The following is a 27721-nucleotide window of genomic DNA, read 5'->3' on the forward strand; positions in this document are numbered from 1 at the left end:
GGTTTGCATCAACACCATCCTGTCTAAGTTAAATTCATTAAACATTTACAGAATAGTATTGCGAATTGTCCGTTTTTAAAATACACAACTTGTACCGATTGTGCTAATCAGTCATTATTTTGATTTCAAATAGCTTGGTTCTAAATGAGCAAGCACTGGTTGACAGTGACTACAGTCCAAAAATAACATTTTGGAGAGCTGAATTTTACTGAATTGGAATAAACAGTGGGTTACATGAACAGTACGGAGTGTGTCTCCAGCTTTACTATAAATCCTCAAAATGTAGGAGGATTGTTTAGAAACCCAATTGTTATGAACCCTGAAAGAGAACTTGCATGGACACCCAAATAATCAAAGCCAGACATTCAAGTTTTCCATTTATTATTATTATTATTATTATTATTATTATTATGATGATGATGATGATGAGGATCTTTGGTGTTCCCACAGCACTTAGTAGCACTTTGACCATTTTTCTTCTAAAATAGTACATATAAAAAAAATAATAATAACCTGACGATCCAGATAAAACCTCATACCGATATCACTCCCCTTTCAAGCCAAAATATGTTTAGAGTAGACCAAAACCTTTACTAGATCATGTGATTCATATACATTCAACTGCAAGGAAGGCTTCGCCAACAATCGCTTTAAACACAAACTGTACTGTATTAATGGTTCTAATCGTTTGCTAGATGTATTCCTTCAGCAAGACCTTCATATTTTACACAACCATCAAGGCACAACATAACTGTGTCCATTGGCAGCCTCAGTACTCAAATTCTTCAGCAGGAAAAGGACGCTTTTAGGTTTTAGAAAATAATCAGCAGGTCAGATCATGTTCTCTGTGTTTTGTTCTACAGCAGCAGTGGGTTCTAAATGGTTCAATTGAACCAATTAAACCTCCATCCAGAACCTCAAGTAGTTGATTACATAATTTCACCTGTTAAACCTGGAATGGAATGCCCCTCCAGGACAGGGATTGGACACCCCTATTCTAGAGGCTGTCATTCTGTAACAATAATTATAATTAGTATATATATATATATATATATATATATATAATTAAACTTGCTGTCCTGGTTGATTGAGCTGCTCAGACCAAAACACTAAAACATAAAAAATCAATAGCCAGAGTGCTTTTTAAAAGTCATAAGAAAGCTTAACAATTCACATGCTCTTCAAAATACTGTACCATCTGCCACATTTAAGAATTCTTTCAATTCCTGGTCTTTCTTTTTGGAAATGTTGCTAAAACTACAGTTCGAAGGTGTAGCCAGATGCATTCCAATTATAGTGCAGCTCCTTCATTCTGATTTTACACAGATATTTAGTTACTATGACGAAAGGTCAAATAAATCTTCAATGGTGTTTTTTTTTTTAAATAAATAGAATACATTTTTTTTTTTTTTATAACACTTTCCATCAAACAAATCTATACCACTCATACTTGATAAGCAGTCCTTTCTAAAATGGCACCAAGGAAGTGCTTTCACTTGTAAGGGACCTAGCTTCTAACCACGGTATCACATTTTTCTGGAAATTAGTGAGAGGCATGCTTCAAGTATATGGCCGCTGATGGCAACACGAGGTAGGCAAACCCAATTGCAGCACAGACTTAGGGCACCAGTTACCTGCTAAAGAGCTATGGTTAGGGCTGTATTTTTTTCACTGTAAAAAATGGCTGGATTCATTGCATTTTGCAGCCAAAAAAATTGGTATTTCAATATATTTTACGATAAAACATAATATTTATTAAAGCAGGAAAAAAAAAAAAATAGTGTTGTCACATTAACAATGGATAATTTTCTTTAGCATTATTATACAACCAATGTTCCTACATATTAAAATGGTTTCCAGAAAAACAGTAAATACTAAATTGTAGAATATTTTTTTTGTTTTATGTCCACCTCTTAAAGACATTCTATTTTCATCATTAGTGAATTATGAAAAGAAAGAAATAAATAAATGTAAAAATAACAACAGACCTATGAACTTGTACTGGACCAAGCGATCTTCAGCAGAAATATGTCTGATCTTTGATCTTTAAGAAATCATGCAGCTCTGTGCAGTGTTTTCAATCATTTACCAGAAGCAAACTAAACTGGCTGCCAGGTTCCTAAATGTAACAGGTAATGCGTCAACAAGGCAAACATTTGCTGTATTCTTTCAGAAATTGGCTTTTTTCACGGGTAACTACATATTACATGGCAATGGGTAAATGTCACGGAAATCATGAAATCTATGAAAAAAATACAGCCTTAGCTATGGTGCAACAGATCTAAGAGGGTCGCTCTCCTCCAGTTTGAGGAACAAACTGGGTTTGTGATAACAAGCTATCATAATAAATATATTAAAAAAATCAACAGGTATTAATCCTATGTTCTATGACAAAATCAAAGCATATAAGCTTCCCCTCAGAAAGCTGCTCTAGACCACCAATGCGAAGGTCTTCATGAGCAGCTCTGTAAAGGTGTAGTTGTGGGCTGATTGCTTGTTTCAAGTTATATCATAAGAGGTCGCCTAGTTAATCTCAACACCTTCAACCTAGCCCTCCCCTGTCTGTCTGGAGCTGTTTTTCATTGTGTTACCCTAGTGGTAACATGCACATTCAACAAAGGTTCAAATCTCAAGTTTCTCCAAACTAGTGGTTGGTGCTTGCAATGCCAAGTTTGATCTGCAGTCAGCTGGGAATAGGAAGAAAGACTGCCAACGATGATCTCTGATTGGCTGATTTCCAAATGTGTTGAGTGCAAATGCTCAGCTAGAAGAAACAGAGGGTGACTTGAATGCCACTTTTATTTTGAAAATTCTAGTGGCTAGGCAGGCGGGGTGGGGGTTGGCATCAATTGAGCTCATGCCTGGGGCAAGTAAAACAAAATAAAAATAATAAAATAAAATGGGGCTATTCTCAAGGCTCCAAGAAAGAAAACCATGCAGCTATTACATAACCAGTGTTCTGTATTTTCTAATGCAACGCAGCACTAGCCAGTCAAGCTGTAAAGTGTCTTTCCATATCACTGTAGGAGCAGTAATCCTCCACTGAATAGTCACGGTGATTAACAGCACAAAGTTACTCTTAAGGAAAGTGGCTTCCTCTCTTGTTTTTTCTTTTACTCAAACCCTGGATCTACAACAGAGAAAGGAACTCTGGGAGCTGTAGTCTTTCTGAATTCCATTCCTCAAGAGTTGTACTCAGATGACTACAAATCCCTTAGTTCTTTCCACAGCCTAGTCCTAGAACAGGGCGAATAAAACTGCCAAGAAGCAGTCTGCTTATGAACATGTTTTTTTTTTTCTTAATTACAAACAGATTTACATGTTATACAACTAAGCTCATGCTCAAATTAGAGCAGATTTTCACATTGGAAAACATAATTGACAGATCACAGACAGCTGATGGGCTGGCACTTTTTACATTAAATCAACAAAATAAAATTAATAATAATGCTTTTCTCATCAAGTAGCACTGACTACTGTACACATGAAACCCTATTCAATGATCTAGGTATTTAGACAGCACCTTAGTAACCATCATACATACACTGTACTTTGCGTGTAGCAACCTTTTTCAAAACAAAGCTAGCATTCTAGTATTCAAGTACGGGTATGGAATGATCATAGTACCAATTTGTTATTGTTAGTACATAGGAAGCTAAATATTGCAAGTGCAAATGTAAGTAAAAAAAAACAAAAAACAACAGGAACTGAATAAATACCTAGGTACTTCAAGAGTTGGCATGGTTGCTTTAGGATTGGAGTCCCTATGAAAAGAAGAGTTTAAAGACTGAAGGAGGACATGTAACACCAGATTAAAAAACAAACACATTCCTTTGTACTGTATCTCTGCTCCAGTTGATCCATATATCTGCCAGCTGCCAGTCAGTTAGCTGGCATCAGTCTATATCCCTGTGTTCTCACACAATAAAGACCCAGCATGTTTATGAACCCTTATCGACTGTAGGGATCCTCTGTGTAGCTGCTGCTGCTGTTGTTGTTATTGTTTGCGGCAGAAGTAGTGTGGAGGCCTTCGTTATCTGGGTAGCTGTTCTCAAAAACATCGTCTGTGTCCATGAGGGCACCGGGTTCATTCCTGGAAGTGCTTGCTCCTTCAGATGAGAAGATGTTAGCAAACTGTGGGGAGGGGGCCCTTTCTTCAGAAGCCGGCAGAGCGTTCCTGGAGCCGTCTGGCTCGTTAGTCAATTGCAAAGTGTGAGCAAGGATGCGGCAGCGGCTCCTGACAGGATCTGTGATGGTGATGGTGCTATGCGGAGAGGGGGTGGAGGTGGAGGTGGAGGGGCCGGGTGGGGAAGAGTCTCTGCCTTCTCGGGCTCCCCTGGCCCCTGCCGAGTCGGCCCCGGTCTGGGAGCCACGGTGGATCCTGTGGCTCACAATGATGTTGTTGCCAAACCCCCCCATGGATGCCATGGTGGTGCTCTGCTCGCGCTGCACAACGGCCGTCATCCCCCCCTCCGCAATGAGCCGGCGGATCCGGGATAGGGCGTCCTCCCCGGAGCTGTACTCCGAGCTCTCACCTGCAGGACAAGGGGAGAAGATCGGGAGAGGTTACAAGCTGCTTTAATTCACCGTCAGTGCCTTTCACTCTTGTTAAAAAGCAATTGTAGTATAATAATGAATTGCAGTTAATACTGAATGTTAAAAAAAAAAAAAGTATAAAAAGATTTAAATTTAAAAAAAAAAAATGGTGCACAGCTTTACTACATTGCTGTCAGGGCTTTGGGAATACAACTGGATTTAGTTTTGTAATTGCAGTATTCTGGGTTTTGTTTGTAACCAAGTACAATTACTGTACCTTTTATAAAATAAAAATGAAAACAATTTTGTGGGTTTTTTTTTATGGTGCTTTGATAAAAAATAAAAGTGCTAGTGGAAAGTAGTAAATTGATGGATTCCAGCTATTCTGAAATGACACAAACTAGAAAAGAACTCAGGCGTGGTGTAACCAGCGAGGCAGGAGGGACGAGGTGTAGAAAGCACATCCACAACACTACTCTACACTTCTATACATATTGCTAACACTTCAGGAAAGCAGTAGTTTCACATTGAGAGAATATTTCAGACTTTAAATCCACATTCGTCCTTTCCTGTTCCCCTTGCTAAACGTTTTTAGCGAATTTCTTTGAAATGAAAAAAAAACCTGATTAAATCTGTCTTAATGATTTTAACTGTTTTATAATTGAGAATTCTAAAACAGAACTCAAACCGCTTGACAACATACAGTGAGTTCCACCTAAATCCAAAATTGATTTTAGGAAAGGAAAAGATAACAAAAGCCCTGAAACAATCAATACCAGCCCTTTACAGTGTAATTTATTTCTATAGTCTACATTTATATGGCTATTATTTCTCTCAAAATTAAATATTGATATGGCTAAAACATTATACTGCAGAAAATCAATCAAACCACATTTTCTGTTTTAGTATTGCTATGTAATGTACTTGTACTGTACAAAACTACTACCAATACAAACAAATGACTGGAAACCTGCAACTGAAGATGGAAGAGCATCATAATATAGAATAGATTGCGTTCAAAACTTTGTTGATGAAAATTCATTGATGTAATCAAGGAAAGGATATTGCAGGGTAATTGTGTTCCCTCTTCATGGAGTCATTAACTGAACTGACAGTTTATTTCCGCGTGTGTTGGAAAACACTAAAAACAATCTTCAACCACCTACAGGAGCACCCGGATTAAAAGAGCATCAATAAGGGTAGGACATCAGTGCTTTTCACACAAGGTGACCAAGCACTGCAAAGAACAGTCTGTTCATGTTCAACATTAAACAAACATGCCTTGGCAGAATATGCAAGAATAGCAATAGATTTCTTGAGGGCGCAGCGAGTTCAGTTGTTTGGCTTTCCCAAGATACTAGCCCGTCGAAAAAAAAAAAATATATACCCCATAAACAAGGTAGGTGGCACACACAAAAAAAAAAAAAGCAGCAAAGCAATGGCTTTCATCCATTCTCGTCTGACAAAGGGTACATTTCCTTATAGTGTACACAAGTACATCAAAACACATACTGTCTGGTTCTATTGTATGTCTGCCTGCTTTTGATCCAGATCTGCTTTCAGGATCAGCATTGGCCTTCAGATAATATAAAGTGGACGATGTTTACTTAACAGAGATGTATTGTCTGTTAAACTGGCGCTACATCACAGAGGTCAAGTGTGGTGCTTAGGGTCAAAAGCAATACCAACATTAAGTAAAGGAAATCCTGCAACTCACAGATCAAAAAATACTTTATTGGTTAAAAAACATTTAAAAAACAGACTTAGCTGTTTGTCTGTGACAGTGAGGGCATATTGGGGGAAAGAAAGAGTTCAGAATAAAAATAACTGAACTTCTGTCCAGTTTATGGATAGACTGGTCTGCTGGACCTACAGAGAAATAATTCACACACAACAATATTTTGTTTAGACGAGTTGTTGTTTTTGTAAGCTGTTGTTAAAAACAAGTAAATCACAAGATGTTCTTCATGCTGGAATAAATGCACACCAGGGGTGTAAAACCCTCAGTTTACATCTCAGGGCCACAGCACACCACATGGAATTATGCTGAGCAAAAGGAAGGTCTGTTCCCTCTGCTTATTCATTCCTTTTTAAACTACCAGAGAGACGAGTTACCAAGAGCTCTTTGCCAATTACCCCAGGAGGTCTAAGTTGATCATTTTCACTCTACACAAAAGTTGATGCATTGGACACCAGTGTACTTGACAACTAATCTGTGTGCACAGCGTGTCACTTCAATGTCATGAAGAACTCTTAACAGTAAAGGCTGCAGTAACAATGCTGTTGTTTTCCTCTCTGTTTAAAAACACACACTATATATATCTATAGGTTAAGCAATGATAATAATTGCCTGTCATAATGAGAATACTGCATGTCTCCATACCTTTCAGGTGGGAAATGTCTTCAAGCAAAGAGGATGAATTGGGACCAAGTTAACTAGTTTCTAATTTAGTTAGGTCTACCATATCGTGTATTGTTCATTTGGGGGAACCTGAGCAGAAAGGTCAGAGGGGTATGCTTAAACAATTAATCTTCAGTAATACACAAACAGCTAATAATTAATACCTTGTCCAGTGACCAAGAGCTCTACTCACCTAGACCAAGTAAAAACTGAAATCTGTTTCAATGGCTGTGACTGCACGGATATGATCTGTTCATGGAGTTAAGTAAACGCAATTGAAGCCATCAAGACTTTAAAATAAAGTCTCTTTTAGTTTGTTTTACAGCCTGATTCTGCCACCGAAATAAAAATCAACAAGACCGATTTCACAATACATGTATATCTCCTATAGTTACAGTTTCCACTTTTATAATCCTGTTCATTCATACGGTACACCACCAGGGGAATACGGATTCTCATGCTTAGAGAGAGTCTTGGATGGTTTGACACATCTATGAAATGGTCTGGGTGCATCTAACACACACTTGTCATATGTGAGCAATGGGCAAACTTCTGCAGAGCGATAACAGCAACTGTAAGTGACATGATCAATGCCGCAGCTTTCTTCAAATGGAGCAGTTTAAATCCCCACTTCTCCACTGATCACAATCCAGACTTTAACAAAGCAGCATTTTTCTGCAATTTCTTGGCTTTACATAACACATGCAACAAAACACTGATACACAGACATCCTTTCATTTTGCTTGATATTGACTGGCAAAGCTGAAAGAACAGCTAGCTCCTTTCTGAGGAAAGCAAATCCATCTCAAACTGTGTTAACCAAAGCAATACCCATTAAACTTTGCATGCATGACATTCATATTTAATCTCCACCCTGGGTGTTCTGATGTGTAGAATATCCAAAACAACAGAACAGTATTCAAAGGGAATGTAGGCCAAGGTCACCATGTCATTAATTCATAGGACCTGTTCCTCCATGTCTTTGGCATGTAGGGGTCAAACAAAGGTCAAACAAATACTGTCAGCATACTTGAGAAGAGAACACTGTGCACAGCACAGCTGTAAGGTATGCTGTTATTAACAGAAAGAGGTTTTTCTCCACAAGTCAAAGAATTGATAAACTGGGGCACATTTTATCTTGTGTATGTTCTGTATCTGGAACATTTTAAACTCATGCCAATAAATTGCCAGTGTTTAGATATTATTAGGAAAACAGAGTGTAAGCAGAGTTTACAAAGTTCAGCTTCACACACAAGCAGTTAGGTAAGATATACAAGACAGGCAGATGAGAGAGGTGAGAGTGCGAGTGAGAACAAGCTACCTGAATCCTTTCCTGATGAGAGACCATCTTCTTACCTGAGCTAATTTCAGAACATTAGCTAAATGATCATGATCCAATTTCAGTTTATAACCAGCTGCAACATATTGTTGGGTCTAACAAAAAATGCCTATGAATATTGGAATCAATAAATGGAAACTTCCTAACATAGCCACTGGTATTGTGCACACTCATTTGCAGACACATCAAATTTGTTTCCTTACAGGCACTTTAAAAAAAAAAAAAAAAAAAGGGGGGGCCTTGTTTCTTTTTTTCTTATTCCGGCTGCAGCACATGACTAGGCTATAGATTCTCCAGCTGTAACAGTACAATCTCCTGTAGAGAGTTACCGGAGTTAGCAGCACTGGTGCCTGCTTCTGACGATGCCTCAGCGGTGCCACTGTCCTGATTCAAGTTCTCAGTGGTCATATCTGTACTGGTGCTGGGGGCTGAGTCCTCCTGTGGTCCAGGGACTGCTAAAGAAAATAAAATTCCATCATATCATTCTGGCTGGGCAGGGTTTTTTTTTTTTTTTTTTTTTTTTAGGAGCTGCAGTGATGAAAGCTTAGCATAACTGTGCCGCTAGCAAGAGCACTCCTGCTAACACTGTATCCAGAAGTGGCCCAAATAATTTAAATCAAATATATATTGTATGTATTAAATCTGCCTTTGATAGAAATGCCTTTGAGAAGTGTATTCCATTGAATATTAATCTCTCTCTCTCTTTCTCTCTCTCTATTAGACACACACAAATACATTTTTAAAAGACTGGTCCACTGTATGTATTAAAGTAGATAGTCCTCAATTCACAGAGCAGGTACATTAATCATGTGACTCTGCCCATCAAAACTTGTCCATTCTGATAGACTGCCAGCAACAATGACAATTAATACAAACTGTGGTGAGGTTTGTTTGTGATGTGGATACCTGTCCACATCAACTCATTTCACACAGCACCCCCAAACCAGGCTGATGCTATGCTCTTGACCATCCACCAACTTGAACCCCCAACTCTTCCAGGCCTCAATTCTGAGCTCAGTGAATCTTGGCTTAACTCCCAAGCGGCAGTATATTGTAGAGGATGTATAAGGCTCCAGTACATAAAGTTCAATGCTATGAATATTTGAACTCCCAATTAAATACAATGTTGAATACACAGTAACACTGCTTTTGTTCCCGTTGTGTCTCACTGCTCATACACCTACACTACTTAGACAGTTCCATTGTGTCTGTCCCCCTTCCCATAGTGTGCCTGCGTCAGTGCTAGTACAGTCTGAGACTTCAATAAAAGTCATTTGAGACTATAATGGAATTTTTTATATTTAATATTATTTGCCAAGCTGAACTGTTAAAAGAGGTTTCCCCGCATATACAGCAATACAAGAAAAGGCAAATACGGGAATAATACATATAAATACATATGTTTTTCCTTATTCAATATTCCAAATCAACAGCATGTGTTTTTTTTTTCTCCCGATGTAATGCAAGTCAACGATTAAATCACTATTACAAATTACTATTACAATTATGATTACAATTACACTAAAAAGTAACAAACAACATGCTCACTATTTATTCTAAATAACCCAGTAATAATCACAGCTACAAAAACTAATTATTTTCAAACAAATGGGGTCACCAAAAGTAGCTGAAAATACGATATTAATGATTGAATGACAAATAAATGCACAACTGAATTGTAATTGACCAATTATATGGTATAATATAACGGTGTAATACAATTATAAATTATGCAGGTGTGCCAAGGTTCAACTACAATTATTTTGCTATTGCAATTAATTAGGAATTGCACAATTACAATTGTAATTGACCGCTAGGGCTGACTGTAACCAAAACACGATTTTGTTTCTAGAAAAGGCACACACCAAAAGCAACCACCTCCAACACACACTTATATTCCGTTCTATAGGGCACTGGAAAATTGACAAATTGACAAAAAAAACAAAAAAATCATCTAAGTCACCCATTCGGAAAACATCAATAGGTTCTTGGAAGTTAACTTGAGAAGACAGAGCCATGAGAGAGGAGTAATTGGATGGTGTGCCAGTCATGGAGTGTCGGGGGACCACAGCTCTCAAACCTGCCTGCTTACATAGCCGATCCACTCCCCCGCAGAAAAGCAGGAGAGCTTACTGAAGACTTTTACAATACTTTTTACTATTAGAAAGAACGTCAACATTTCCATCCAATAATTAATGGGTGCTTGAATGGCATGCCAAGCTAACTCATATTGCATAATTATATATATACGGTGCCTTGCAAAAGTATTCAGACCTCTGACCAATTCTCTCATATTACTGAATTACAAATGTTACATTGAAATTTCGTTCTGTTTGATATTTTATTTTAAAACACTGAAACTCAAAATCAATTATTGTTAGGTGACATTGGTTTTATGTTGGGAAATATTTTTAAGAAAAAAAAAACTGAAATATCTTGCTTGCATAAGTATTCAACCCCCACACATTAATATTTGGTAGAGCCACCTTTCACTGCAATAACAGCTTTAAGTCTTTTGGGGTAAGTATGTACCAGCTTTGCACACAATGTCAGAGTGATTTTGGCCCATTCTTCTTGGCAGATTTGCTCCAGGTTGTTGGTTTTTGACGGACTGAAGCAGGTTCTCTTGCAGTATTTCCCTGTATTTTGCTCCATCCATTCTTCCTTCAATTTTAACAAGATGCCCAGTCCCTGCTGATGAGAAGCATCCCCACAGCATGCTGCTGCCACCACCATACTTCACTGTAGGGATGGTGTGTCTTGAGGCATGGGCAGTGTTAGGTTTGCGCCACACATAGCACTTTGAGTTTTGGCCAAAAGTCTCTATCTTGGTCTCATCTGACCACAAAACCTTTTCCCACATCGCAGCTGGGTCACTCTCATGCTTTCTGGCAAATTCCAGTCAGCGGTCTGAATACTTTTGCAAGGCACTGTATATATATATATATATTTTAAACTATTTTAAAAATTCAGTACCTCACCACAACAAACTGTTACTAAAGCAATTCAATTCCTTTTAAAAATGACACAATCTACCCATGTTCACCTAGATCAGAAAGAAACAAATTTACAATAAATAGTGCTGTTATTCGACTCTGTCATTGCACACGTCAAAACCTTTCCACTGAAAGTCAAGGTAGCATGCAAAGTAAAATACAGTTTCACACAACCCTGCATGCTGTATAGTTTCCCCTTCAGCAGCAGGTCTGCATGTTGTGCTCCAAACAGCATTCAGACCGACCCTTGGACATTTAAAACAGTACTGTAGCTAGACTTGCGGTCTACTTGGAGCAACGTTTTCTTCTTACTAGTTACAAACACCTTCTGTTCACCTGCTGCACATTTGTTGAATGTCTAAATTTACATAGCATTGCTAAAGCTCAAACCACCACTAGCCTAACACATAACACATACCAAACACCTTTCTGTACTTGAGGGTGAATTGTTCATTTTAAGTGGAACTGCATTCAAACAGCATAATAGCAGTATCTCCTAGTTCAACACAATTAAGGTGGTGTTCGAACACATCCAGTTACATTACAGGAATCTGGATTGTATTACAGGCTGAAGGAAAATTAATTTGACTGCATCCCCTTGATGACCTCACATCAGAGCAGCTTAATCACTCTAGGCTAGTCCAGACAGCCCAATGTCAACATCTGAACATCTGAGTGCACTGTTCCAATATTCATAGCACAGGCTGTGCTAACATTCCTGTTATTACTGTTAGAACATTAAACTGCTGTGGCATACAGTGAGTATCATTTTTGTGTGATGTCTATCTGGGGAGAAAGCTAAATGAGTTCTGGTTGCCCCTGCCCATGGGAGCCTTTCTGATGAAAATCACAACCACAACTCATACTGATGAGCATTCCAGTATGCCAATGAGTGTAGAGCAGCAAGGGTAAGAAAGGCCCAGGAATGTGAAAGGGATGTGTATCGATAGTGTAGAGTTCAGCTGTCTGAAAGGCCCAGGAATGTTAAGGGTTGTGTATCGATTGTGTAGAGTTCAGCTGTCCGAAAGGCCCAGGAATGTTAAGGGTTGTGTATCGATTGTGTAGAGCTCAGCTGTCCGAAAGGCCCAGGAATGTGAAAGGGTTGTGTATCGATTGCATAGAGCTCAGCTGTCCTGAACTAGGACAATAAAGTACAGAGCTTTGGTTTTTAATGACCTATATTTGTTCATTTAATATATATATATATATATATATATATATATATATATATATATATATATATATATATATATATATATATATATATATATATATATATGATCTTCTAAAACAATGACTGCTGGATAAGAAATATGTATCTCAAACTATTTTTGCTATGCAACACTAATCGACTCAATTCTGTGTCTAGTAGTTTACTTTAGTGCTCCCTCGGAATCTATGAGGGTTTAAAGCTATGAATATTATTATATTAACAAGACCTTCACTTTTAGAAGCTCATGGCTCAGTAGTGTAATCACACTATTGTTTTAAAGAGGTTTTCAATACTCCTCTTGAAGGTAACCTGGATTGTTTATGAGCCATTAAAACACATGTCATGTACATGGAACTGCACACCAGCCATTGTGTGAAAGGTGAGTCCGATTTCATTGCCTCTTTGATACAAATGGATACTGGTCAACCCCATCTAATTTACTGTTACACTTCAATGGCGGATTGAAAGATTAAGGAGTGGAGAAGCCTGGCTGCTGCCTGTGGAAATCACTATTCTATCAGAGTGAGGTTTCCATATAAAACATAGAGAAGATTAGCTAGCACTCTAGCATTAAGAGTGCAATTCAGTCTGTAAATGTTGGAGAGAAAACACACACACACAAAATGTATCATTCAAAAGGAAGATGACTTGGCTTAAATATACTCCATGCACTGTGTGGATGTACTTGCCATTTATCTTAACTGATTACCTCAAGTTCTCATTTATATATTTTGTATCTAAGTTCTCATTATGTTGAAGAATGAATTTTTGCAGAACAGAATATTTAACCCCCCCCCCCCCCCCCCCCGTATGGTTTAAATTGCCCATATAAAACTATACTAACAAGGGGAATTTGACAACTTCGTCTTTTTTTATTTATTTATCCAGGACAATCCAATAAAGAAGCAACACCTTGACACATGCATTGAAAAAAACATAGGCAAGCCTCATCTGCAGTGGTACAGTAGGTGAAACACCTTCCCCTTTGGTCCCTCCTTCCAGCAAGGCTGACCAATATACCTTTCCAAAGGGGTGTCCAGATTCTCGGCAGCCCAACATAAACCAACGCAGATTGCTGGTGTTCAGTCCTGAATTATTTTTGTCAAAATGAAGTTATAATTAAAAAAGGAACTCCTTTATTCAGTATACATTTTTTACATATATTTGTACACTACCACAGACTGGGACCTAGGAGTCCTGTGAGGTTGCAACGTGACTTCCCACAGCATGTGTTAACATACTGTACCACGCTAAGATAAGGACTGAAAGGGTTAATAGAGTTGAGCAGACTGGGAGGAACCAAGACGGACTTTCCAAACAAAACTGTTGAGCTAATACCTGAACAAGGATTTAACAAAGAATACTAAACCGGACTCCTCATGAGAAACTGTTCCCTAGATACATCGATCGGCAAACCACAACATGCCAATCCCAGTTCATGCTCAGTTGATCATAAGCAGAATCCTAATTGCCCATGTCCAATCTGATTGTTTAGCAAATATATTGTTGTTGGCACGTCTGCAATAACCCAAGTTGATTAGAAAATGACTAAGCAGAAACACTGTCCCTACGAGACTAGTTTATCAAGGAAGAGCCTAGCAGGTATTTTAATCCGACTGTCAGAAGTCTAGACAACAATGTCATCAGATATGGGGAAGCTTTTTTTTTTTTTTCCTAACAGTTTGCTTCACACACAGATCCTGGTGGGTATTTGACTTCACACTTTCAGTACAAAACCGAGACAGGGTGCATTGAAGTAAATGTCACAGGTTTAGTCGATCTGCTAAAAAGGTCACAATACTTCCCATGTTCAAAATAGGACTACTGAAAACTGCTGCTGCTTTGAACAGTCAGTAATAAAAAAGCAGGGAAAAGCTACTTATAAAGCAAGTCTTTAGGATGATACAAATGATGTCACGGTTTATCAAGTCAATTTGAGTAACTGCAACATTAGGTGATGAAATCGATGGTTTATTAGCAGAAGATGTAAACTGCAGCAATGATGCCAAGCCTGCTTAACAATGTTTTCACAATCCAGTACAATTTAAAGATTGTTACATTAATTTCATGTTATAAAGACAGGTAAGTCACTGTAATTACTTTTTTAAAAAATTTTTTTTTTACAAATGCAAGGATTATCATGGTTCTTTGTTTTAATGAAACACACAAACAACATACTTTGATATGTACGTCTTAACAGAGACCTTTATTGGCTCATTAAATTAAAAGAATGATTGCAACAATGTGCACTTAATGAAAAGCAATCAATATAGACCTGCTATTTAGCTCCTGCAGAAAGAACCTCATGTTTGGCAATATAATAAATCCACCTTGATATTACACCTACAGGAATGACAGAGCTAGGCTTACTGTACCCAGTGCGAATCATACTGTCTTCACAGTGCACTGGTGTGCTTAATGACACATTTCTTAGCAATGTCATGTTCCATATTTCCCCCGAGTCACCTTGTATTAAATATCACTCTCCCAGCAAGAACGCTGGGTTAAGAAGTAAAAGCAGACTATTACAGTACTACATCTGTTGTGAATTGCACAGGGATTTATATTGGCAGTGTCTGAGAATAGTGAAAACCTGCAGTAGCAACTGCACATTCTTTCTTTCCTTATGTACAGTCACATTTGTCCACCTTGCAGACTGAAAACTTATTACCAGTTCAAACTGGCCGTACAACATCTTCTTACATATTCCTTATTAGAGAATATTGTTTTCCATTTCTGTAAAACCAAAAAGAAAGCATGCACTGGAAAGGCAATGGTTCTGACTAGATTCTGAAGTGTGCTGGCGGGCTAATTCATTCATCTCCTGGTTAGAATGTTGAATGGGATATGAAGCTCTTTGGAACATGGTATATCTTTATTAATGTGTAAGGCAAGAGCACAGTGTGCTAAAGCGTTTACTAGAATGAGCTATACAAAATGGAATTTTCACACGCTTCATCATAAAACTGCATTACCATACATCTTAGGGCTTGTCCTCTCTCTCACTCTCCCTCTCTCTCTTTTTAAGGAGATGCTATAATACTTCATCCGTATCTCAGTTACATCTGAAAGAGAGGAACATTTCCTCTACAGTGCACATGGCCAGCCAGTATCATATTCCTAGGCTAATTCAGAATTATGAGAAGATAAGACAAAATATAACTTAATGTCTGTTGAATTGCCCCAAGGAGGATTTCCATTTTTGAACAGTGGTACCACTGTATTAACACGCATCTTCGAAGTACATTGGAAAACATATTACATTCACAATGGGGGTACTGTACAGTATATGGGGCTTTAAAATGGACCCCTTCCTTTCAGCATTGTGCCAAAAATACAACACAATACATACATTCTCTCCCTGACTCCTCTACAGTACCAGAAAGCAAATAACCTATCTGGTAGTTAAAGGGTCCCGGTTCAATCACTAACTCACTGTGTGACCTTGAGCAAGTCACTTAGCCTACTTGTGCTCCGTTTTTCGAGTAAGACTTTGTTGTAAATGACTGCAGCTGATGCATAGTTCACACACCCTAGTGTCTGAAAGTCGCCTTGGATAAAGGCGTCTGCCAAATAAACAAATAATAATAATAATAATAATAATAATAATAATAATGATGCTCTACGGTGACTCGTAGATTCAGATACTGCAGATTTTAATAGCTGACTGAGCAAATAATGTTAAAGATGGGCAGTGCGCAGTTATCTACTGCATATAGTGCTGGGTAGCTAGCTGTTCACTTCTTTTAACATACACTGCTTGTTCCATGTGGAACAGCTGCAGTGCAGGTCGAGGATAAATGGCTTATGGAGGTCATGTTCTTTGTCTTCACAGACCTGGTGTTTAAAGTTACAACCTGGGATTACCATTGGCAGTTGTAGAGGTGCTTGGTTCCTGCAGGTCTCTGTCGGTCTGGGTCTCAGCATTCTGTAACTGCAGGATGGGGGTTTGCGTGCCTTGTGATGTCACCGAGGGGGCGGGATGCCGAGGCTGTAGACCAATTGCATTCATCAAACCCATATCCCTATCTGATCTCCAGTTAGCCCTACTGGTCCTGTATTGAAAGAACACAGACACATGTCAGGACAGCACTACAAGTGTGTGTTACATAAAATAATCTAGAAGTACCAGGCAGGTCTGTCATTTTGACCAGCAGAAGTTTCTATATATTGTAATATTCCAAAGCGGTAAGTGCAACGCATGCTGCATCAAACATACAGAGAAAACAACAGGAAACGGCTATCTTTCTTACTGCCATTACTGCCAAAAATTATGGATTCTGCTGAGTCAACGCCCAGGGGGCATGCTTAAAATTCAAAAAGGTAGAGCACTGCACACAGTCACGCTAAAGAATCAAGAAGTGCAGTTAACATATTTAATGACTGGTGAAATGCAATTAAAAGCTGCTGCAGTATGTCCGCGGTTTTGTCATTTAAAATCTTTTCAGAAAAGAAACATTAAACTTCAAAGCTGCAGTGTCCAGTGCAAACCCACATCATGAAAAATATATTTGTGGGTGAAAAACGCTAAAAGTCGCTACATTTAAAATATATACAAACATGTGATATTTTTGGTCCACTAAAATAAAGAGCTTTACATAATCTCTGCAAGTAAGAAATTGTAGTGTCAAGTGTGAAAACACAACACAAAATCAACCGCAGAGCTTGTTTCATCTGATCCGAAACTGCCGATCTCCACGTCTTCGTCATCTCAACCGAAGATAACCCGAACCCTGAATCATTCAATGCACAGAGCAACTACTTCTAGGCAATTTTTTTCTATTCATGTGAGTCGCGATATTTCCCCTCAGGCATTATTTGCGCACGGTTATTAAAAACCAGAAATTAATGATTAAAATTTGACTGACAGCAAAAAGTTGGGTTAGGGCGATCGTTCAAACCGGCAGAATCTGGTATTAAATATCGTACATATCGAAATTTCGATAAATCTGAGAATTAAAATGGTTCAATAATGGAAACCTGTACTTGTGATACAAGAGTGTCTGCAGGCATGCTAAGTTACAGTAGCAATGTCTAGCGTTCTTACCCTGGCCTCTCTGTGCTGCGGTTGCTGCTGCCATTGTTGTTGTTGACGGTGAAGTTTGCCTCGTTCAGCTGGTCCCAGAAATACTCTGCACCAGAGTTGGATGCCCTTAAGATAAAGAGGGAGAGGAAATAATTAATGATAATCTTTAAAACCGTGACGTTTAAGAGGGCATCCACTGTACAAAAACGAGCCCCATCAAAATGTGTAATCAAACCAAAAGTTGTGTTCTTATCCTCTCCGCGTTGCAAGGACTGTGTTCCTCAGAACAGTATTTGACCCCTTAAGGTACACAAGGAATTAAGCGGTTGTTCAAATGGTTTCTTCTTAAAATACATTTGAGGGTGACAAGTATCGCAAGAAGGAAACTGACAGTTTGGATGACCAGATCCAACCTGTCACTAATTAGTGATCAATTGAATTCACAGTATACATGAGCTTAAAGGTCCCTCTAATTCCAAATCTCTTGCATGGAGAAATTAGATAGGGAGTACAAAATGAAAGGATGGAGATGCACTCTGACTGCTGCCCCAGGATGCTACTGCTATACTCTCGGCTTTATTGATCAGTCTCCAATTAGATGAAAAAGTAAAGCTCAAAAAGGAGTTTTTCATTAAATGAAATTAGATTTAATTGGACTGAGGAATAAGTGATTTAAATGCATATTATGAGGAGTTAAGATTTAATATTTCCTTTTGGATAAAAACTAATATTTTTTAACCCCCCCTCTTGAAGACTGCACAGTAAAGCCAGTTTATCTAAGAAACTAGATTAGCAGATAATTCATATAATTTTTGTGGCAAACTGCAGTTTTTATAGTACTTACTCAAACTTGTACGTATACATGTCACTTAAAATCATCATGGGACTGCAACCCTTAAAACCCTGATATATGATATGATGACCATAAAAATACAACAAGAAATACATAGATTTCTCTCTCTTTTCCGGAGATTTGCAGCTGAGTGTTTTTAAAGTTAAAACCGTACTCATAGAAAATGTTCAGCTTTGGAGAGGAATGTATTTTTTTTTTTTTTTTTTAGACCCCGGGGCTGTCCTCAGGGCGCCATTCAAATGACAAACCCCGTGGGGTTGTCATCAGGAAATTATCTTTCAAAAAGGAATAAATAAATAAATAATGCAACTGATTGCCTACTTGTGATCTGCAGTCAGCAGGATCAAATAAATGAAAGAAAAATCACTGCACGGTGACTTTAGGAGAGAAGAAAAATACAAAAAAAAAAAGGAGTGACTTCTCGCCCAAAGCCACCCTCTTTATAAAGTTACCATTCATTTCAAGTCCTTGATTTATTTGATTTTGTTAAAGGCAAACAACTCTGAATTCTACAGTTTAGTCCAGTTGGATTGGAAATGTGGGGAAATCAGCAGGACTAAGTAACATCCTGACCTCATATCTTTCAATATTTTGTGTATCACTGTGAAACAAACATACAGAGCTGAGAAAAGGCAAGTAGTCACTGTGGATGGTGAAAGGCTTCAATGTTTGCTCCTTACCATGTTAGTGATTAGGCAAAGCAGTGGATTGGATAGTGAGAAGATAAAGAGATTGGGAGGTGCCAAGACGGCAGGAGTTCCAAAAAAAAAAAAAAAAGCACAATTGTAAAATGTATGGACATATTTCATTAGCCATACTTAATTCAATTCCATCCCCAAACACAAGAGCTCAGCAGGTAAGACAACAATGGTATGGTTCCAAATAGCATCCCTATCTATTAGTGCCACATTGTGCTAAATCATGCGTATTAGCATTGCATGCTTGTATTTTTTTATCAAGGTTTTAGAAACGGTCATAATACAGACCTGCTGGCTTTATTTTAAGGCATAACTAATTTAGTAAGGTCAAAAGTTGATATTGCAATAGAGTTTTCTGTAATCAAACTGGTTTCATATTAACGTTTCACTCTTCAGTGGCATCTAACTTCAAAATGCAAGTTATAAATGAACAGGCATTTAACACGGATTAATAAGGACAAGAGGGAAGCCAATTTCTATATACACTAACTACAAACAGTGGCAACAGTGTTATAAGTGTATAGTGTTCTACTGACTTGAACAGTTGCGACAATCAATTCTCAACATTTACTCATTTACTTTCATTTGACCAGAGTGCTTTCTTTTGAATCTGATACTGGTTTTCAAAAAGCCCCCCTACTTAAATAGCAGCAATTATGAAAGGTTTGGCTTTTAAGAAAATGGGGAAAGTACCTTATTTTCACAATGGTCATGCGTTCGACCCATCATAAGATTATACCTCTTAATACTGCCACATGATTCTGGGCACCAACATAAGGTTAAAAGTTAATTGCAATTCAGTTATCCCAAGCACAGCTTTCTAAATTCCCAGGATTATAGATTAAAGATTAACAGATCAGCAGCTGTGAAATGACTGACCTACGTGGAACCTGATTATCACAAAAGAACATAGTGTATTCTTGCACCTTCAACTTTATTCAGCTTGCTAATGCAGTCTTCCAGGACAGCTCCGGGTTCAAATATTATTTTTCCAATACATCAAAGCAAGGGCAGCAACGCGGGTAGTTTCCAGTTTTGAGTTTGAAATTCATCACTATTGAAACCAGAGCATCCTGCATGTGTTACAATTCCTGCAGATGCTACACAGATTAGGCGCAAAAGAATGATCCGTCTTTAGAAGACTTGATCAGATCTGGATACCGTATTCCTTCAGAAAATCAAATAAATATGCAGTTACAAAGATACAACCTCAATTACGCATATGGAGGCAGTTTGTGGCCGTCTGCTATCACACAGAGCATTACAGTTATGTGCTGCTTCTCATTTCCAGTCGTGATTACTGACACCTGTTTTTCTCCCAATTTGTGAACTGTGATATTGCTTGGCATGTTGAAAAATACGGGGGTCTGATCAGCATTAACGATCTGTCCAAGCTGGTATTATTTGTTAGAAACGCTGAAATTGTAAAAGTTTCTCTTCGAATTCCTGAGGAAACTAATGACGCTTCTTTTGAAAATGGCTGCCTCTATGTCATGGATGATTCGAGATCAGGCAGGAACGTTTTGGTTCGTCTTTTCTCAGCAGTAAGTCACATTGCTGCTTGTGTATTTGGACAGCGACGTTTTTGTTCATCTTTTCTCGGCAGTCAATCACATTGCTGTTTGTGTACTCGGGTAGTCATGTCTTTTGTTGGCGATTTTAAAACATGCATCACTATACTGTACTCAAATGTAAGATGCAGGCTATTTTTGAGAAGCAAAAAAATGGTTTAAAAGGTGTGTCTTAAATTCGAAGGAATGCGGTAGTTTCCGGGCAAAGTACATTTTATACTGGTATCCCTTCCATAATCTGGAAAAGCCCTGGCTGAACTGATCAATAATGGACAGTACATGTTTGATAGTTCCTTCCAGTGATGCTTTAACAACATGAAGTTTGCAACGCTCCTGAAATGGTACAGTATTGACAGAATGTGGAGTATACCTGCACATCTAGAATGTTCAGTGACTCCCCCCCCCAACCCTGACCTCTCCAGCATCTTAAAGAGGCACCGAATGGTGGATTTGTGATTTAAACACCTACCTATTGAAACGGGGATCAATGGATTTTTCCTTCCCATTTTTTCCATCCTAACAAACCAGACAAATTCGCTGATTTGTTTTTATAAAGCTCTTTAAAGCCTGATTGAGAACCTTGCTTCAATGAGAGGATTTCTCCGGCGAGCAGTGGGAGTAACATCCTTCCCTATAATTCTTAAGCCAAAGGCATTCTATTATTGAACTCTGTGATTTCAAAGCTTTTTTTTTTTTTTTTTTTTTTTTTTTTAAGTAATTAGTTAAGACTACTGTGAGAAGCTCATTTTAACAGAATATTGCTAATTTCAATTTTGATCAATGATGTGTTGGAATTGATTAAGGGAATGTGAATGGTTATAAAGGAATTGAAATACAGGAATTGACTCCAAACCTGACCAGAGTTTGTTATGACTATTGATCCTTTGAACACATTTTAAATCAGCTTTAATCAGCTTAAACACCATCAGCCAAAAGCAGAGGGACTTTTTATTATTATTATTATTATTATTATTATTATTATTATTATTATTATTATTATTATTATTATTATTATTATTATTAATAATAATAATAATAATGAAAACCCATTTAGATTCAAATAATGCTGGTACATTCAAGTTATGCATCATCAATATCCAGTTTTTCCATCTCAGAATAAGATGTCTGGAGATAAATTAGCATTTGACTGGCAGATCACAAAGTGAATTCACTGTTGAATTCAAGAGACTAAGTTATGCACAGGTGTCCATTACTACCCAGCACGACGTCTCAGATTCCTATAATGAGGACTCGACAAAAAACAAAATACTCATTGAAATCCTGTATTCTATTAAAAAAACTCAATACAAATGTGCTGAGGAAATGAAGCAAAAAACAACTTCTGCAAATTGCAGGTATTAGCTTTGGCACAAACCATGAACAGCAGAAGTCTGTTTTCATCAATATATTTTCTTTTTTTAAATACTTTATTTTCATTAAAAAGCACAAAAAGCTTTTTACCGATCTAGGGCAGTGGTGCGCAAAACTGCCCCCCCCTTTCTTAACATACATTTTGTTGTGCAGGTGTCTTATTTAACTTGAATGTGTCAAACTGCTATACAACGGGAGTCTAATTTCCACCCCTGCTTTAAGCCTTCTCAAACATACTGGTCATCATTAATAAAATAAAACAGTGCAAAAATAAAGACAGGAAGAGCAAAGAAGGTCAAAACGATCAATCTAAGGGAAAGGCTCTAGTCTGGCTTTCGGTTTTACTGATTCAGTGTTGTCTTTCAGGTTCATCATTCGCAAATCAGATTCATTTTTCACTTGTCAGTTTAAGGAGAGGTAAAAGATTAGATTTGTACATACTTTATGTGCATGTTTATATTATTTTAGCTTTGGTGCCCACATCTATTATAATGAAGTACAAATCCTATGCATTTTTACTGCAGATGTTTTAGTGGAGAGGTTATCTACAACATATCCTAGTTTATATATTTACTGTGATGCAGAAATGAATAGCATCTAAACAGTCTCAAACCAAAACACGTTTGTATAAATGTATTATTATGGGCTCCCTCGGATTCCCGGAGCCATAAGGAATTGCATAAGGAAGACACACGTTAACAAACAACAACAAATCACAGGAAAAGTTTCTACGGAGCGTCAGAATGTGCAGCTATTTCCAGTTTGGAGGATAATTCAATTCAACTAGCAGCTCAGAGCGAAGACAGAAGGGTGGGTTTGAGCACAGAGGGGCTGGGGGTGGCAGGGAAGAGAAGACTCATTAACGAATCACATTGTGATTGATGGAAAATGTTAGCTAATGACGCCACAACAACAGGGGTTGGAAAGATTACAACCAGTAGATGCATTAGAGCTGAAAACAAATCCCATTGATTCTTGCTAAACTTTGTTCTCTCATTAGCAAAGACAAGCAGCTGAATCAATCCATATCTCTTCTGGTCTCAAGATAGAATAAATATAAACAAGGATAAAACATATCAAATGTAATACAATACTTTGGTTCCAATTAGTTTTAATTTGTGTTTACAAATTAAACTAAATGTTTTGCATTCACAGTTTGTATTCAGGATTTTTATATTTCTTTTTAGAATGATATGATACCAAAGATGACTTTTTTGGAAATGCTGATCACCCCTTCAGTGAGCTACATTTATATTATCTGAATTAAATTATTTGAACAAATGACCACAGAAATATTTCTTATTAAAATTATAAATTAAAATGGTTTTCAATAAAACTCAACAGTTGTTTGGCTGGCAATCATTCACTTCAAGGTAAAAAAAATTCTACCCAAAAGTAACCAAATCATATTTCAATGCCTGTCCCAAAACTGCAAAGTTGTGTTCCAATGATTGACTATTCTTCATGCAGCCTAAAGACAGCATTCGTTTTTACACAATGCTTTTGGTTAGAAACGCTCCCGGTGTTTTTCCTGCTTTAATGCATTTTATTTAACAAAAATTGGAGCATGTGAGCACTGGTGGCTGCAGAACATTTTTTGCTATATGATATTGTTTTTCACAGAACACATCTTTAAACAAACAAATATAAAAAACACAAACTGAAATGTGGACTAAAAGAAACAAGGAAATTCTTGCAGACAAGAACACTGCAAAGCACAATGGGTATTTCTTTTAAGTACCAGTAACCATCAAATACCAAAAAAAAAGACAAGAACTGAATTTAAGTTGAGTAAAACCATGTTTATTATTATTATTTTTAACGATAGTTATCATGCCGTTAACGCAATTCCGATAAACGTTTCCAGTTTCACTCAGTTTAGTTATCTGTCAGAATCAGGTCACGAGAACAAAGTAAAATAAATCAATTTTTTATATATTACAAAAACAATAAAAAAAATAACTTTCAAAACAAATGTAAGTGGAGATACAGATAAGATTGAGTGAAGGCACCAGCTAATGAGCAGGAAGATTTCTAGACTCCTTGAGATGAATGGTAGACGACAGTGCTGAGGCCTTAATGCAGTAACACTCAACGTCATTAGGACAGCGCACCTTGTGCCTCACTGTTTTAGTTCAAAGATCCAATTCCTTAGATGCGTTCTTTGTAATGTCAATGGTAATTTCGCTATTTACAATTAAATTCCTGTAGTAGTGCAAACCAAGCATGAAAAGTACCATACATGACACAATGACAACACATTCAGCCATTATTTGGATTGAATCTTTCACTAGTAACTCTAGCAGAATTAGAATGATAGCACACAATACATTGTTCAATGAAACTGGCTCACAAACTCTGGAAGCATGTCACGCTCTGGTTATTTTTGTTATGTTGCAGCCGTGCTCTGCAGAAGCCTTCTTCGACTGATTCAACTTTATACTGTGTGACAACATGCAATCCAACCCAGCGGTTAAAGGCAGATCAACAGCCTTTGAGATGTTCTGGCACTGTCCCTGTTCTCTACTATATAAATCATGGATCCTTTCCTGGCTCTTCCTTCACATTCCTGTAGTGACCGATAGCTTAAAGAACTTACACCGGCCTGCAGATCACCAGGTCCCCTTTGTTTGTCCCGTAGGCAAGGCCCAAACCTGGTTCTGGCAACCAACGAGCAGAGTTTATACTGACGTGTCTTCTCTGGTCTGCTGGCATCGGGTAAAGGACATTAAAGACTCTCTGTTGGTAAAACACATGGAAACATTTTTTTAAATTTTTTAATTTTTTTAACAAGAGCACAACAATAAATAAATAAATAAATAAATAAATATATATATATATATATATTATATATATATATATATATATATATATATATATATATATATATATATATATATATATATATATATATAGGGGGCTCCCGAGTGGTGCATCCAGTAAAAGCACTCGCTAGAGTGCAGGATGCGCTCTATAGCCTGGACGTCGCGGGTTCGAGTCCAGGCTATTCCACAGCCGACCGTGGACGGGAGCTTCCAGGGGGCGGCGCTCAATTGGCAGAGCGTCGCCCGGGGGGAGGGAGGGTTAGGTCAGCCAGGGTGTCCTCGGCTCACCGCGCACCAGCGACCCCTGTAGTCTGGCCGGGCGCCTGCGGGCTTGCCTGTGAGCTGCCCAGAGCTGCGTTGTCCTCCGACGCTGTGGCTCTGAGGCGGCTGCACGGTGAGTTCGCAGTGTGTAAAGAAGCGGGCGGCTGACGGCACACGCTTCGGAGGACAGCGTGTGTTCATCTTCGCTCCTCCCGAGTCAGCGCAGGGGTGGTAGCGGTGAGCTGAGCATAATAAAATAATTGGGCATTTCAAATTGGGGAGAAAATAATAAAAACTAATTGGCAACGACTACATTTTTAAAAAAAAGAAAAAAAAAAAATATATATATATATAATCACATTCCCATCCAATTGTCCAGTGAGCCAAGTGCAAAAGTGTATGCTTCATATCCTTGTTTTACAGTACAAATTGTGAATCCCTGGCGAGGGAACACCTAGAAAGTTTAATTAGAAAAGGGCTGCAGTACATCTGTAATGTCTACTCAATAAAACACACACACACACACACACACAGACACACACACAAAACAGAAGGAAAACCTCTCTCCCTGCAGCTCACTGCTAAATTAAATGGATGTGGTTAAGAACTCTTTCCGTCATAGTTCACTTCCCGGTTAAGTGAAAAGAAAAAGAGATAAATGAAAAATGAAATGCTGTGAGAGCCAAGAATTATCTGGCAATGGCAGGAGAGAAATCAAATCTATAAATCAGCAGCTAATAGGAACCTGAACGTAGACTCACTTGGGGAGGAATCTTTAACAGATCAATGGTTTTGCGAGTATTAAAGCTTCAGCCGACTGGCAACTTCTAACATCAGTGTTTGCATTTACTAAAACCAAGTCCACCATCCTAAATGCTCAGTGTTTTGCATACCAGTAATTGTATGTCTTTAAAGGGAATTTAATTCTGACTTATGGCTCCCGTCCGTCTGAAGAAGTTTAGTTTAAATCCATTAAAGATCAGTTTTCTTTTAAACCCAACATTTGCTAATCTACTAACCCATTAGAGTCTGTAATGCAGAGTGGTTTTTATTACATTAAATAATATTATATTAAATAATAAAATAGTACAAGAAGCTTTGCCGTTCTTATGGTCCAACTTCATATGACATGACAACTCTAATACAACAGGCTACACCCTAGACAAGGTGTATTTACTTAGAAAAAGGATTTATAGCAATTATGCTACTGCCTTGTCTGTAGTTTTAAGAACTGAAATTAGTCAGTTTTAAAAACTGCAGACAAGAGAATGAGGACTGGAATAAAATGACTGCTCACATACAATATAATAATTGCTATAAACTGACAGTTGTCCGTTTTATTTTTGTATGTCTATCTTTGGAGACAACCTGGGTCACAGTAGCCAAAGACAATCCTCTGACCTCTAGAATATATTCTATACCATTTATATCAAGATCAAGTTTTGCTGAATTGAAAATATGACATGACAGTGGAAAAAAATAAAACAATTCTGACAAAGAAATGCCTGTTACACATCAGCTTGTACAACAATAGATGTCTTACTGCCTGCCTGTGCAGAAATGCTGCAGTGTTAGTGAGAGATAAGCTATTAAAACAGGAAAGCTGCCTGCCGGAAGCTGTTTGGAGCATTTCTGTATTGCTGCCAAACCAGTCAGACAAAGGTGATCCACAGACACAGCTTTTAAAAGATATAAATTTAATTTAATACGGAACAAACACAACCCATTTTAAAAATCCATCTCTTTCGTATATCTGTAGATGAATGAGCATATGCAAGTACAGTAGTCAGCAGGTTTAACACATTAGGCATTGCCCAAGGTCAGATTCTGAATACCAGACTTAATCAGTTGCAAATGTACCTAAGTGAGTGACATTTAAGTTACTGTTTAAAAAGCATCAATACAAATCACTTTGCGATTACCAGGTCTGAAAGCAGTCTGCTCCTTCATTTAGAGCAGGCATGGGAAACTCCTGTGAGGGCCGCTCTACACCAGGTTTAATAGGTACAATTAAGTGCTTTAGGGTCAGATGTCAGTACAATTAGTTCAATTGAACAATTAAGAACTAAAGAGGATTGGTCACTGGACATCTGTCACTTTCAGGCCATTCTGATCCAGGACTTTGTTCCAACCAGATCTTTAATTGCTTTAACAATTCATGGTATTTGGATTGATAGTCACAAGTGACAGACCAATGGTCTCTGTATCCAACATCCATTCATAATTAGTATTATAGTTTACCGATTTAAATTGAAGTAAATCCAGTATGTATATGTTTTATCAAAATGAGTGAAAACAAATTTGAGAAGTTAGGATATAGTAAACGTCAATATCTTGTGGTGGCAGTGTCCGATGGCTTGGGGCTTGGTGAACGTACAGTGATAAGGTTATGATAACACTATACCAAATAATGTGTACTAAGAGGAAAAACAAAACAACTCAACACAGATGTGATCTTTATGCAAACAAAGCTGCTTAGTAACTTAGGTTACTGTTAAAGACTATCAGTCTGCAAATTGGGCCTATTACACGAAACGGCAATCTATAATTCTGTTTTCATAGTGCAATACTATTAACTAAACAAATTAGGTATTTCTATATCTAATCCTGAGGTCCTGTATAAAAACAGCT

The 27721-nt window shown here is 37.8% G+C and overlaps 1 protein-coding gene across 4 annotated transcripts in view; it reads right to left on the minus strand.

The window, feature by feature from the left end:
• Positions 1–364: 364 nt before the first annotated feature.
• The window catches only part of LOC117435053 (activating molecule in BECN1-regulated autophagy protein 1-like), a 77779-nt gene continuing 50422 nt past the window's right edge, over positions 365–27721 (minus strand). For 2 of the 4 annotated variants that reach the window (XM_034057943.3, XM_034057941.3), the window contains 5 exons: positions 24604–24743; positions 17533–17637; positions 16353–16540; positions 8606–8731; positions 365–4535 (listed from right to left, as the gene is read on the minus strand). In XM_034057943.3, the coding sequence (XP_033913834.3) occupies positions 3952–4535; positions 8606–8731; positions 16353–16540; positions 17533–17637; positions 24604–24743 (1143 nt within the window). In that variant the 3' untranslated portion in view covers positions 365–3951. The remainder of the gene's footprint in view (positions 4536–8605; positions 8732–16352; positions 16541–17532; positions 17638–24603; positions 24744–27721) is intronic. The other 2 variants (XM_034057942.3, XM_034057944.3) reach the window with 2 other exon arrangements.

The sequence above is a fragment of the Acipenser ruthenus genome, chromosome 28, assembly GCF_902713425.1.
Source record: "Acipenser ruthenus chromosome 28, fAciRut3.2 maternal haplotype, whole genome shotgun sequence".
NCBI lineage: Eukaryota > Metazoa > Chordata > Actinopteri > Acipenseriformes > Acipenseridae > Acipenser > Acipenser ruthenus.